This window comes from Rhea pennata, chromosome 29 (assembly GCF_028389875.1).
Source record: "Rhea pennata isolate bPtePen1 chromosome 29, bPtePen1.pri, whole genome shotgun sequence".
Lineage (NCBI taxonomy): Eukaryota > Metazoa > Chordata > Aves > Rheiformes > Rheidae > Rhea > Rhea pennata.
In genome coordinates this window covers 4,367,637-4,380,003 of record NC_084691.1, presented here as the reverse complement: position 1 = coordinate 4,380,003, position 12,367 = coordinate 4,367,637, and the positions used below count along the sequence as shown (strand labels likewise).

The following is a 12,367-nucleotide window of genomic DNA, read 5'->3' as shown; positions in this document are numbered from 1 at the left end:
GTCATAGGGTTGGGGTCGCAAACGGGGTCACAGGTCACGGTGTGGGGTCATGGGTCATAGGTGGGGCTGGGGTTACAGGTCAGTACGGGGGGTCGGGGGCTGTGAGGGTGGGTGACAGCGAGGGGTTGGGGTCAGGGGTCATAGGGCTGGAGTCGCAGGTCATGGTGCGGGTTCAGGGGTCATAGGTAGGGCTGGGGTCGTAGGTCAGTACGGGGTCAGGGATTGTGAGCGGGGTCATGGGCCGAGCTAGTGTCGAGGGTTAGGGGTCAGGGGGCAGCAGGGTCAAAGGCCGAGCGAGCCTCCCTCCACTTCCGGGTTGTTTGTGCGCGGGGAGGGGGATGCCGCGTCGCGCATGCGCGGCGGGGCGGGGCGTGCGCGGCCCCGCCGCGTGACGCAAGCGCGCAGGCGCGTGCGTGCGTGCGCGCGCGCGGGCGCGGATCGCCATGGAGGCCTCGGCGGGCTGCGGGGCCGGCGGCGCGGCGGCGCGGCGCTGGTACTTCACCCGCGAGCAGCTGGACCGCAGCCCCTCGCGCCGCGCCGGCCTCGACCCCGACAAGGAGCTCTCGTACCGGCAGCAGGCCGCCAACCTCCTGCAGGACATGGGCCAGCGCCTCAACGTGTATCCGGCCCGCGCTAGGCCGCGCAGCCTGCGCTCGAGTGCCGCCGCCGGGGCGGCGCGGGGCGGGGTGGGGGGAGGCGGGAGCCCGGGCCGGGGGGTGAGGGCGCTGCCCGGTGCGGGGGGGCATTTCCTTAACCGCGCCGCCAGCTCGCAGCTCACCATCAACACGGCCATCGTGTACATGCACCGCTTCTACATGGTGCAGTCCTTCACCCAGTTCCACCGGAACGTAAGTGCGCTGCCGCCGCCAGCTCCGGGGGGAGGGCCCGCGGGAGGCGGAGGGCTGCCCTGCCGCCGGTAGCCGGCGCGGACCCCCCTTCCTCTGGTGATGCCCGTGCTCGCTTTGTTTCCGAAAGAACTATTCATTTTAGCTGTAAAAAAAAAAAAAAAAAAAAAAAAAAAAAGAAAGAAAACTAGCCGTGCTTTCTGATCTTGAGCTTATTATCTTTAAAAATCAAAAATTGTTTTTCTCCTCTGAAGTCGGTGGCACCGGCGGCTCTGTTCTTGGCAGCCAAGGTGGAGGAGCAGCCTCGTAAACTGGAGCACGTAATCAAGGTAGCACATGCCTGTCTGCACCCCCAGGAAACTCTCCCAGACACGAGGAGCGAGGTAAGTGTGGAGATGGGAGGACTGTGAGGTGAGGAGTGGAGGTGCAAAGAGTGAGAATGGTGGAAGTGTGCTGCATCCTGAATTGTGCGGTTCTGCTAATATAACTAGATCACATGGCTACAGCGTCTCATTTAATCAGGCTCATAAGTATCCATGCTCTAAATGAGTGGTTGTGTTGTAGGATGGTTACTTACTACTCAATTCAGCTGCTCTTACACTACAGAGAGCTTTTTGGCTTCTGTACAGCAGAAGGCTTTTCTTTCCTGCTCTGTGACAACCTCTCTTCTCTTCTGCTGTGCTGCTGCAAATGTGACTGAGATGTGCTGTGTAACAGTGTCTGCATTAAAAGCTTCTGAGGAGAGTGTGGATGTTGCTTCTGGAATTAAATAGTGTCTGTAGCAGAGCAGAAAATTGTGTGCAGTTTGATTCTGTTCTGTTTCCGCTTGTTTAATTGTGGGTTTATTAGAAACATTGCCAATTCCCTATCTCTGGAGACAGCCCATCTGACCTGGAACTGAGCAGCCACCCTTGCTGAAAGGGAAAGCTTTATCCAGGAGCCAAAACTTAAGGAAAAAGCTAAAATATTGCTTGTATAGCTGTCCCATGCCATGTAACCCTTCTTGAGGGACCAGGACTAAGAGGGCCAATGTGGATCCTGAAGCAACAATTCCACAGAACGAGAACTAGCAGGGGAGTGGGTCCGACCAGCGCTCTGCTTTCTCTTCTCTGGCAGGGAATCTGTGCCAGTTTCCCCAGTCCAGTTTGGGACATAAAGACTCCCCTTCGCTATTTTTTTGCCTCCCTGAGAAAGGATATTAGAAATGTGCAGGCTTTATACGGAGTGCCTCATCGTGAGTAACTTGCCTGTCCTCTCAACCCCAGGCTTACCTGCAACAAGCCCAAGACCTGGTCATTCTAGAGAGCATAATACTGCAGACCCTGGGTAAGTTTTTCAAAGCGGACGGGCTGCCACACAAATCCCAGACCCAGGAGTGTTCTGCAGGGCGGAGAGTCTTAACTGCACAGTCTTCTCCACAGCTGGAGGGCAGATGCACAGCTGGCCAGTGGGAAAGCAAGAGTCCAGGCAACAAACTCTTTTTCACACTCACTCCGTGTATTTTCCTTTTGATATCAGTATTTTCAGGTTTAACTTGTGTCAAGTTCAGTGTTCAGAAAAACTGAAATGTGAAAGTGTGGCTCGTCTCTCTCTCTTTTTTCTTTTTTTCTTTTTTTTTTCCCCTTCTCTTCCCCAACAGGTTTGTACTGCTTGGACATTGGTTACTGTCCTCCTTTATGCTGTTAAACTTGATAATGCTCTAGTAGCCAGGAGTGGAAGCTTCTTGCACTGGGAGATCTCTAACAAAACCCGAGTTGAAGTTAATATTTTGATGGGGTCACTTCCCCCCTCCGACACACACGCATTCAGCTGAACTGTCCCAGCCGTAGTTTTCTTTTTGTTTTTTGGTCTTTGAAAATAAAGCCTGGAGCCTACAGTAAGACCTTTGATTGTCAGATTAAATTTCTTGTTCCTTTCTAAAATACACCATTAAAACTTTTTTTTTTTTTTTTTTTTAACAACTGTTCGATTTGGGAGGCAGTTTGTATGTAGCACTCCAATTCTGAAAATAGTCAGTGGGCCTTTGTTATTTCTGACTTAGTTGCAAAGTAAATTCTAATAATCCCTGATTTACCAGAGGAAAGAAGGGGGCAGGTGTATGGATGATCTGCACACATTTGTCTGGCAAGCCAGTGGATGAATTGTGGTCTGAGTTCTGAATCTAATGTGTTTGGCTCTCCAGTTACTTTTTTAAAAAAAACAACAACAACAAAACAAAACTTCACAGTTCATGTATTCTGCACAGAAAAAGCCAATTCTGCTACGCACAGACCGATTTGATTTTTCTTTCTTTAAACCATAATGTACAAACTAAATAGGAAACTGAAGCAAGGATTAAGTTCAATTGACTTTAATGCAGTACGCTCCTTCAAAGGGAAGACGTCTGCTTCCTCTTAGCTTTCTGGGTGACAGAAATTCCTTTGAGCAAGTGCCATTGTCTTCTCCTTTCTCTCAGCTGCTGTAAGATGCTTTGTCCTGCTATTTTTAAAATCCTTAATAGTTGTTTTGTTTTCAGTGAGGTCTTCCAAGCACAGAAGTCATTTAGCTGCTTGGAGGCCTGGCAGGAGCCGTGACCTTCAGGTTTTGTGGCTGGAGAACTTGAGCCTTCTGGATAAAGGAAAACGCGCTCCTCTATTCCTGCTCATCTCGGAGCAGAGAGCAAGGCTGTAGGAGGGAAGGGGAGAACCAGGCTTGTCCCCCAGGAGCAGGCAACATGAGTTTCATAGAGCTCAGGGGATGTGCTGCTAGTTACCTAATGGCTGTATGTCTGTGTTTTTCCAGGCTTTGAGATCACTATTGACCACCCACATACCCACGTGGTGAAGTGCACGCAGCTAGTGCGAGGTAAGAGACAGCAGGCATCAGGGGCTTCGCAGTGCTCTCTTGCAGAGGACTGTTCCTTCAAGTAACTTGAGCTTGACAGAGAAGAGTGGTGAAGATAACGCTGTATTCTGCTGCATTTGTCATCGGTACTGACAAAAAATTGGCCTGTAGTCAATATCCTTAATCACCATAATGAATTTCAAAGTAGATGGAGTTGCGAGTCATTAACGTAATGCTGTGGCAGTACTGAACCGCAGCGTAACACAAAACTGTGTACAGTAACTTCTACAAACCTTCTCTAGATGTGATGTGAAGTTAGTCAAACTGTGCTGGCTCTTTTGTTTTTCTGTGCTGGTGGTAAAAGACCTGTGATTCTTAAACTAAAATGTAAAAGAGTTTCTCAGAATATCCAGACTAACTCTTTACTCTTTCCTTTTCTCTTTCAGCCAGCAAGGACTTGGCACAAACTTCCTATTTCATGGCTACCAACAGGTTATTATTTACCATTGATTCATATTTGACAGAGGGTTTTATCTGGAGGAAATGTGCTACTGGTGATCCCTGGGGGATTGGTTAGTTTGTGAGCAATAGGGGATTGCTCAGTCCTGTTCAGCAGGAGGGAAGATTTCTGTTCTTTCTAGCTTTCAATAAAAAGAAGTGTAAAATCAGATAGGACAGGTAAAAGCAGGATGTTCTGGAGCATCACTACTTTCTTTTTAAAGGGAGTTAGATTGTTGTTGAAAGTTCAAACAGAATATCTGTAGGGAGTGGACTTGAAGAGAAGGTGTATGTTTTTGCTTATTTAGTATGCAGGGGTTAGTGAGTAGAATTTCACTGGGCTAGGTGCTGTGCAAATTGTGAACAACTATCTTCTGTATCCAAAGAAGGCTGATCTCAAGTATAAAGCAAAAAAAAGCTTACAAGACAGAAACAATAGCCTTGTCTGGCCAGAATGACTGGACAGAGGGTCCTGTAGAGATTGTCTATAGTGCCTGTAGACAGTCTTGGAAAAGAAAGTCACCTATGTTTTCACCTTGAGAGGTCTGGATAGTTCTGTCAGGTTACCTGGATTTTTACTGTAATGCTGATACCAGTCCTTGTATTTTGACTTACAGCATTATCAGTTACTTTCTGGATTAGCAGCTTCAGGCAAATTATGTTTGGAAAGGACTAACTTGAGGAAACAGGAGATCTTCTGTTTCTGAGGAAGAGCTTGCGGAAATGAAAGGATGGATGACTCTAAAGGGGGGGGAAAATGGGTTAGGCTTCAGTTCTGTCTGCTAAAATCTAGCATAACTGCTGGTTAGATAAGGATGAAGTTTTCATTTTTAATTTAAAAAAATGTGTGCCAGCAGAAAGAGCACTTAGTTGGTATTGAAGTAGCAAAACTCTCTCCAGAATTACTTACTTTTAGGTTATAGGTAAAGATGGAAAAGCAATAGCCATCTCTGTTGTAGCTGCACCTTCAGTAGCACACCCTTGCTAACACAGGTGAACCTGCAGAGTCGGAAAACATTTCCAGACCCTGGCAGAGCAGCAAATAGGCATGGCCTTGGGCAAGCCGTATCCCTCCTCTCTCTGTCCGTGAGAGAAGTTAACTGCTCAAGTCCACAGCTTGCTGTGAGAAGTTTTTTGTTGAAAGATGCTACGTAGCTCCAAGGGGCAGAACTTTCAGAAGCCTGTAGGTCTTGCAGCAGAACTACATTGCGGGTTTACTGCATAAGCTAATGTAGAGGGAAGACTGTGTTGGTAATATATAAGTAAATCCATCCTTGAAACATGTTTTATCTCTGCAGCAATACTTATAAAAACAAGGAATTATGAGTTAAGGTTATACTTGAAAGAAATCTAGGCAGAAAGTAAGAAATGCATCCAGACAGCCTCGATTTTGCCTTGAAGCAGTGCTGAGAAATACGTGATTAGGACGCTTGAGCAGTGAACTAGATTTATCCGGTGTAGCAACAGATTTTTAACTTTTACTCCTTTCTGGCATCGTTATGGGGCAGAGTTAAGGCTGTTTGTGTACCTTAACTTCACTTCTTACCTTGGCTGACTAGACAAAGGTTTATTTTTCTTGCTCTGAATTTCCTGGATTTGACTTCTTGATGTATGGATAAGTACAGTGTCGTTGAAATGGCTTCAGACTTTTCAGCTATGGATGCATATCTCTGTCTCTCCACAATACACTGGGGGAAAAAACTAACCTGAGCATGCTGAAGAAGTGCAGATAATGCCATCCTGCTACTGCACATGGGTACATGGTGTAACTGTTTCCGTAAAACACTCTTTGAGGACTAAATCACTAGTGTACTACTCTGACAGCAGGCAAATCCTACACTGAACTTGCTGCCACAGGTTTTTGAGAGGGCTGGATGTAGTGAACCTGGAGTTCCTGCAGGTGAAGAGTAGGCTTGCTGGGACTGAACACATCCCAGTTCTCAAATCAGACATCTGCTTTGAGTTCCTCTTGGTGAACAGTTCAGGATTGTTTCTCCTGTCCTTAATGCTATCTAGACCGCTTTTCCCAGCATTGACGTCCAAACTGTCACATAGCAAATTCATATACTCATGAATGCTTGATAGGTGGCCAGGCTCCCTATGAAACACTACTGCGTCACTGATCTACAGTGTTGCATGCAGAGTGGCTCTGGATGGAGAGCAGGGCCTGCCTGAGTTGGCTCTGCAGCAGTCGATGGCTAGAATTACGTGAGCCTGTCTGTAGTAAAACAATTGGAAGCTTTTCGTATGCAGTCAGCGTGCAGTGTTATTTACTGCAGGAGCTTCAGTCCTTTCAGTCCCTTTCCTAACATTCATTTGAGAAAGTCCAGAACCTTCCTAAATGCTTAGAAGGGCCTGTTCACTAGTTGAGCATGTGTGTTCTCAGGAAGGTGATTTTTAGTACCTGCTTTTTAATCAAAGATTAAGTCGTGGATTGTGAGACATGCTGTAATTTTCATACAAAACGGGCCAAATCTTGCTGCAGGTCAGATTCAGGATAACTCTAAAAGGTATAACCTGTGTGGATCTGTACAAACTTTCCTTTAACCGTGAAACAGATCTTAACCCTAAACAGAGACGGTGCTTTTGTTAAACATCGCTTGACATGAATGTGAGATTTTGCTCCTCTTAGAGTCCTTCAAGAGACACAAGGGGATGAGTGCAGATCCTAGGAGCTTCCTTGTTTGAACTGTCGGTTCTTGGCACGGTAGCAATGCCCTTCAGTAATGTTGGCTTCCCAGGAGCTGCACTTGGAAACGTTTGATTTTTTTTTTCTCAGATTGAACAGAGCCCACAGCAGAAGTTAGGGATTGGCAGATAACTCAACTGCTCACTTATTCCCCTGGAGGAGGGCTTCAGTGGGACAGCAGTGTGCCTTGCCACTCCTGCACTAGCCACAGAGCCTTGAGCTGACAGAGGTGCCTGGACGTAAACTGGCTGGAGCAGAACAGGGAAGTAACATGTGAATTGGCAGAGCAGGATAGAGACGCCTGTAACAGTAGGGTCATACTGGGGGAGGAATTGCAGGACCTTCCCCACTGTGTCCACCTCTTCCGCAGTGTCTGTTCAGCGGGCGATTGTGTGTGCTGAGGTTCAGGCTTGGGAGTTCATGGCTTTCTGTTTCTCTCTCCCTGCTGGTGACGTCAGCCTGCACCTGACCACCTTCAGCCTGCAGTACACCCCTCCCGTTGTGGCCTGCGTCTGTATCCACCTGGCTTGTAAGTGGTCCAACTGGGAGATCCCAGTCTCCACGGACGGGAAGCACTGGTGGGAATACGTTGATGGCACTGTAACTCTGGAGCTCTTAGATGGTAAGTTTTGGAGCAAGGTCCCCCCAAAGGCTCTTATATTATCTTGGCATCTCTGTTCCTGGGTCTGCCATTCAAACATGGCCACTGGCCAGTTCATGGACTCAAGGGCTTCTGGTCTTGCCAAGGTTTCCAGTGCAGCAGCTTCTATGGTACAATAGAGATGGCAAAAGGCACACAGTGAGATGAGTTTAAATGTGGTCAGTGGTACTAGTTCTCAGTATTTCCCCTCCTGGAATAGCTTCATCTCATCAGTAGCTCCATTCATCAATAAGCAGGGGGTTGCCCTGCTAGGCTAGGGCAGGTCTGTGTGTCCCTAACCATCTTGCCTGTGTTTGTGTCTCCTTTGCAGAACTGACTCATGAATTCCTGCAGATCCTTGAGAAAACTCCGAACCGACTTAAACGGATTCGGAACTGGCGGGTAAGAGTCTGCTTTGGACTATTGCTGCTTGCAGGAGAATGCAAGCTCTGATTTCTTATGTGTGCGTGAGGCTGATACTACAATTCAAAACAGTGTCTGAAGGGCGCGTTTGGGGGCGTGGGGAAGCCGAGCACTGTGAGTCTGCAAAGTGTGTCTTCAGTATTTGAGTTCATCAGTTTTGAATTAACTCTGTAGACTTTGCGTTTTCAACTGATTTAGTAACCCTGCTTCTGTATTTGAATAGAGTTGTCTGCTGAAAGGAAAAGCAGAGGCAAAATGGGCTTGTCCATAAATCAGCTTGCACTCCACAGAGTGAGCCTGTTGCATCAAACCAGCTGCCTACTCGGCAGTTACGTCACCAAGGCTCAGCCAGACTGGCTACTCCTGATCACTACCTGGCACTGCAGATGAGGCTGCGTTTCGTTGGTGTCTGTTCTTTACAATGATTATGTTTCGCTCTGTAAAATGCTCTCTTGGGCTTCTGTCATTGGAGATGTTAGGCCTGTTGTTAGATCAGCCAGCAGGATAAGTTGTGCTTCTGCCCTCTGTAGTGGTCTGCTGTACTGGTGGCAGCACAAACTAAATCACTGGTCTCTGCTTTTGTTCTAGGCCTCTCAAGCAGCCAGGAAGTCAAAGGCTGATGACCACGGCGAAGACGAGAGCCTCTCGGAGCAGACGATCCTCAACATGATTTCCAGGAACAACAGTTCCGACATGAACATCGCAGGCTTAATGAGCATGTCAACGTCCTCGACCGCTGGAGCAGGGTCATCCCTGCCAGCCGCAGCGGATTCGCCCAGTGACCAGAGCGGTGCGGATATGTCCCAGCCTGAGCACTGGCTGTCCCAGCATCCTCCACCCAAGCTGGAGGCTGGCCAGAGTCACAGGACTAACGAAAGCTCATCTGCTGCTGAGCATCCTTTACAGCAAGATGGCGCTGGTTATCAGAAGCAGAGTGGCAAGAATGCCCCATCGGCAAAGGTGTCACTCAAGGAGTACCGGGCCAAGCATGCAGAGGAGTTGGCAGCGCAGAAGCGCCAGCTAGAGAACATGGAGGCCAATGTGCGGTCTCAGTATGCCTACGCGGCGCAGAGTCTCCTGGTCCAACAGCAGCGGGAGAGAGAAGTCCAGCAGGACAGCAACCCCTCTCCAATCATCCTGAAAATCCCCATCGGTGGCTCGGATAACCCTGAGCGTCCTGCCTCTGAAAAGAGTGACAAAGCCTCAGCTCTGAAGCTGAGGATCCCGGTGGCTGGGGGAGGTGGAGACAGACCACTCTCCTCCAAGCAGGAGGAGATAAAAATGCGGATCAAGGTGCCAACTGCTGCAGACAGGCACAGTTCCTCGGACGAGAGCAGTGGCAAAAGCCGAGATCACAAGGAGAAACATAAGGGCCATTCTTCCAACCACCACCACCACCATCACAACCACCACTCTCACAAACACTTGCATGTCCCGCTTGGAGCTGGCCCCAGCAATGTGGGGAACAAGCGGCCGGGAGACTCTAAGCACAGCAGCCAGCAGAGCACTGTGCTCCACAAAAGCTACAGTTTGTCTGGCTCTTCCCGCAAGAGGCCCCTGCCAGAGGAGGCTGCAGCACATGAGCACCAGCCCAAAATCAGTAAAAGCTCCAAAGGCCCTGGCATGCAGTTCCCTTATCCCCACCTGTCTGGGGCAGCCCATCTCCCAGGGCACAGCTCAGATGCAGGTGGGCTCTCCTTAGCCCAGGTCAACAAAGCCAGGGGTCCCCACGGCAAACTGGACAAGGGTCCCACGGGGGCCAACGGGCACAACGCAAACCAAGCCAGTGACTACCAGGATACAGTCAATATGTTGCACTCACTGTTGAGTGCGCAGGGCATGCAGCCAACCGCACCCTCTGCCTTCGACTTCCGCCCGTATAGCGAGTACTTCAACGCCCGGGCTGCCGCGAGCTCCAGAGCCGCCAACACGGACAAACCCCGACCGCCCCCGCTGCCGTCGGAACCCCCTCCTCCGCTCCCCCCGCTCCCCAAGTAAAACCCTTTTTACTACTGAGTTTGTACAGACGAGCCTGCTTGCCCAAGCCTGAAACCTGGGCTGCCCCTGCAGGGGAGGGAAAGGGCTGTTTGGTCTCCACTGCCTCACGAAGAACTATTTTATTATAACTTTTATTATTGGTATTTAGAGCGCGGAGTTGTTGAAGCTGTGAAAGGATAAGAAACCCTTTCTCTGTTCCTCACTCCCTCCCCCACCAACTTCCAGTTAGTGGTGGGGTCTGTCCCTGCTGGAACTGAAGCCCCCTCTAGGGATCATGTACTGTGGGGGGTCCTGGGGGGTATTTAAAATATGTCACAGAAAATCTAAGGCATTTTACAAATAATTTAAGCAGTAACTTATATCTTAGTGTTTTGTTCATTTTAATTTTGTAATGCTGGCAGGTGCTGCAGGGGACCCTCGTGAAGGGCTCAGGCTGTGTCTGTGGTTGGTCAGGAGGCTCCATTTGAGCTGTTCGCAATGGAAAGTGGTTCGGGAGCCTTTTAGAGATGGAGCAGAGGAAGCAGTGTGTGGAAAGGGCAGGAGAGGAAATCCCAGCTGCTGCTGGCTTGGGTAATTCGGAACTGCTCTGCAAAAGCGGCTCTTGTTTAGGCTGGCTCTCCCTTCCTGCTGAATGAGAGACTGCCTGGCAGGTCACATTGCTTCTGCTGAAAAACTCCTGTGAAGGTGGTGCTTCAAGGAGAAGGGTGCATGTTGGAGGTTGTGGCTTCTGGCGTGATGGTGAAGGAGAGTCTCACCAGCTTCACCTTGCATGTTACGTGCTTGGCAGAAGGGCCGGGATTCAGCACGGTGCCCGTGAGACCTCGCTCACCTGGTGTTGTGGAGCTGATGCTTGAGGGGGAAATGGGGATGCAACGGGAGAGCTGTGAATGGGGCGCGTTTCAGTCGCGTTACGGAGCACGATTCTCAACGTTGGGGTGTTCGCGGCAGTGTTTTGTGGCTACACAAACATCCAGGGTGAGGTGGTGCCTGTGGGCTTGGCTGAGGGCCTGGCTGTCACCTCAGGTGGCTGTTTTAAGGGAGAGGTCCAGATGAACTGCCCGCATGCAGATGACTTGGTCCAGAGCTGCTCAGCCTCCAAGGCGAGGGGCCTTGTAGCAGAGCGGGCTTGTGCCCAAGGGGCGCCCATCTGGGTTGAACCACCCTGCGTTGGGAGCTGGCTACGACGCTACCTTGGCAGAGTAATGCGAAATCTAGGAGTTCGTTTGCCCAAGCGTAGGATGTAATGTCCTCCCGTCCATCCCCAGTGGGGCAGGGTGCCGCTGGTGCGTGGTGGCTGCCTGGAAAGGTGCAGAGCTGGCTGGCCCGCGGCCTGAGTAATGGTGCTTCAAGCATATAAGCCATGTGGAGCCTAGTCTGGGTATAAAGGTGAACTACGTTGACAGACGTAGTCCGCAGTCACACAGGGTTTTATCTGAGAGCAGCTGCATCGTGGGTTCTTCGTTTGAGAAATAAGATAAAAACAGGCAAGATGAGCAGCTTTTGAGGGAGTGCTGATCCTCCCCAGTTCTGGGCCTGGTGTCGGGCACGAATTTCTGCTGGCTGCACAGGGTGCCGTGCCCAGGCCGTGGGGGAGCTCGTTCAGGGAATCCTGTGTGCACTTTGCTGTTTGCAGCCCTTATCTCACCAAGTTGGAAACACAGCTTTTACTGCTACCTTGATCCCGGAACAGGGAATCCAGCTGGAGATGGGAAGTTTCAGTCTAATGTTTTGGAAAAGCTGACTTATTTTGTTCTCGGACTATACTTTTCCAAATTTCAATAAATTTACTGTCTCCATATGTTTTTGTGAAACTCTGTTCTACATCCAGTTCCACTTTAAAGAGTGAACAGTAATGCTAACCCTTGTCAGTGCCAGCTTGCTGGAGCTGATCAGCCACCACGATAACTTTTTAAGTAGAGTTTACGTTTGAGGCTCCCAGCAGAGATTTGTCTCTTGCTTACCTGGGTGCTTTGAGAGATGTTGCGGCATGGTTTGTCAGGCGTTGCAGCAAATCATGCTGCCCATTCCGTTATTCAGTAGGGGAGCAATTCCTTACCTCAGCTGCATTGAGGTATCAGGTGTAACATGCTAGCGAGTCTCTGCATGTGTCCTGGAAAACTTGAGCATCTTCAAGACAAGCTACGCGTCTGGTTCTTGTTTCTGCAAAAGCCTTAACTGCAGGGTCACTGCTGTGCTGGCTGGATACGTCTGCCACATGCAAAGGCGTCTCCTGGGCAGGTCTTAAGCATTCAGTGCCTGTTCGGGCCTACGTGTGGAGGCAAGACTGGGGCCGTGCACCTCCGTCTTGCAGGCGGTACCAGCAGAAGCAATCCTGATAATTTCTGCGCCTTTTTGTTTCGGGCTTCCCTTGCGTTTGTGGGGCTGCGAGCTGGTGCTTTGGGCAACGCGTGAAGGCCCTTGGGGTGTTTGGGGGCTTTCTGCCCCAGGGTG

General features: G+C 49.9%; 1 protein-coding gene across 6 annotated transcripts; it reads left to right on the top strand.

The window, feature by feature from the left end:
• Nucleotides 1–438: 438 nt before the first annotated feature.
• On the top strand, nt 439–10,275 carry CCNT1 (cyclin T1). 6 transcript variants are annotated; one of them, XM_062597175.1, is made up of 9 exons: nt 439–619; nt 767–848; nt 1,100–1,228; nt 2,111–2,171; nt 3,627–3,689; nt 4,115–4,160; nt 7,314–7,477; nt 7,827–7,897; nt 8,507–10,275. In XM_062597175.1, exons 1-9 carry the CDS (start codon nt 444–446, stop codon nt 9,914–9,916), a joined length of 2,202 nt encoding a protein of 733 aa, XP_062453159.1. In that variant the 5' UTR covers nt 439–443; the 3' UTR covers nt 9,917–10,275. The 6 variants fall into 6 exon arrangements, 5 of the variants coding, with proteins under 5 accessions (XP_062453159.1, XP_062453163.1, XP_062453160.1 ...); XR_009960966.1 differs by lacking the exon at nt 7,314–7,477 and having other exon boundaries at nt 8,507–8,594; XM_062597179.1 differs by lacking the exons at nt 7,314–7,477; nt 7,827–7,897; nt 8,507–10,275 and adding an exon at nt 6,946–7,303.
• The last annotated feature ends 2,092 nt before the right edge of the window (nt 10,276–12,367 follow it).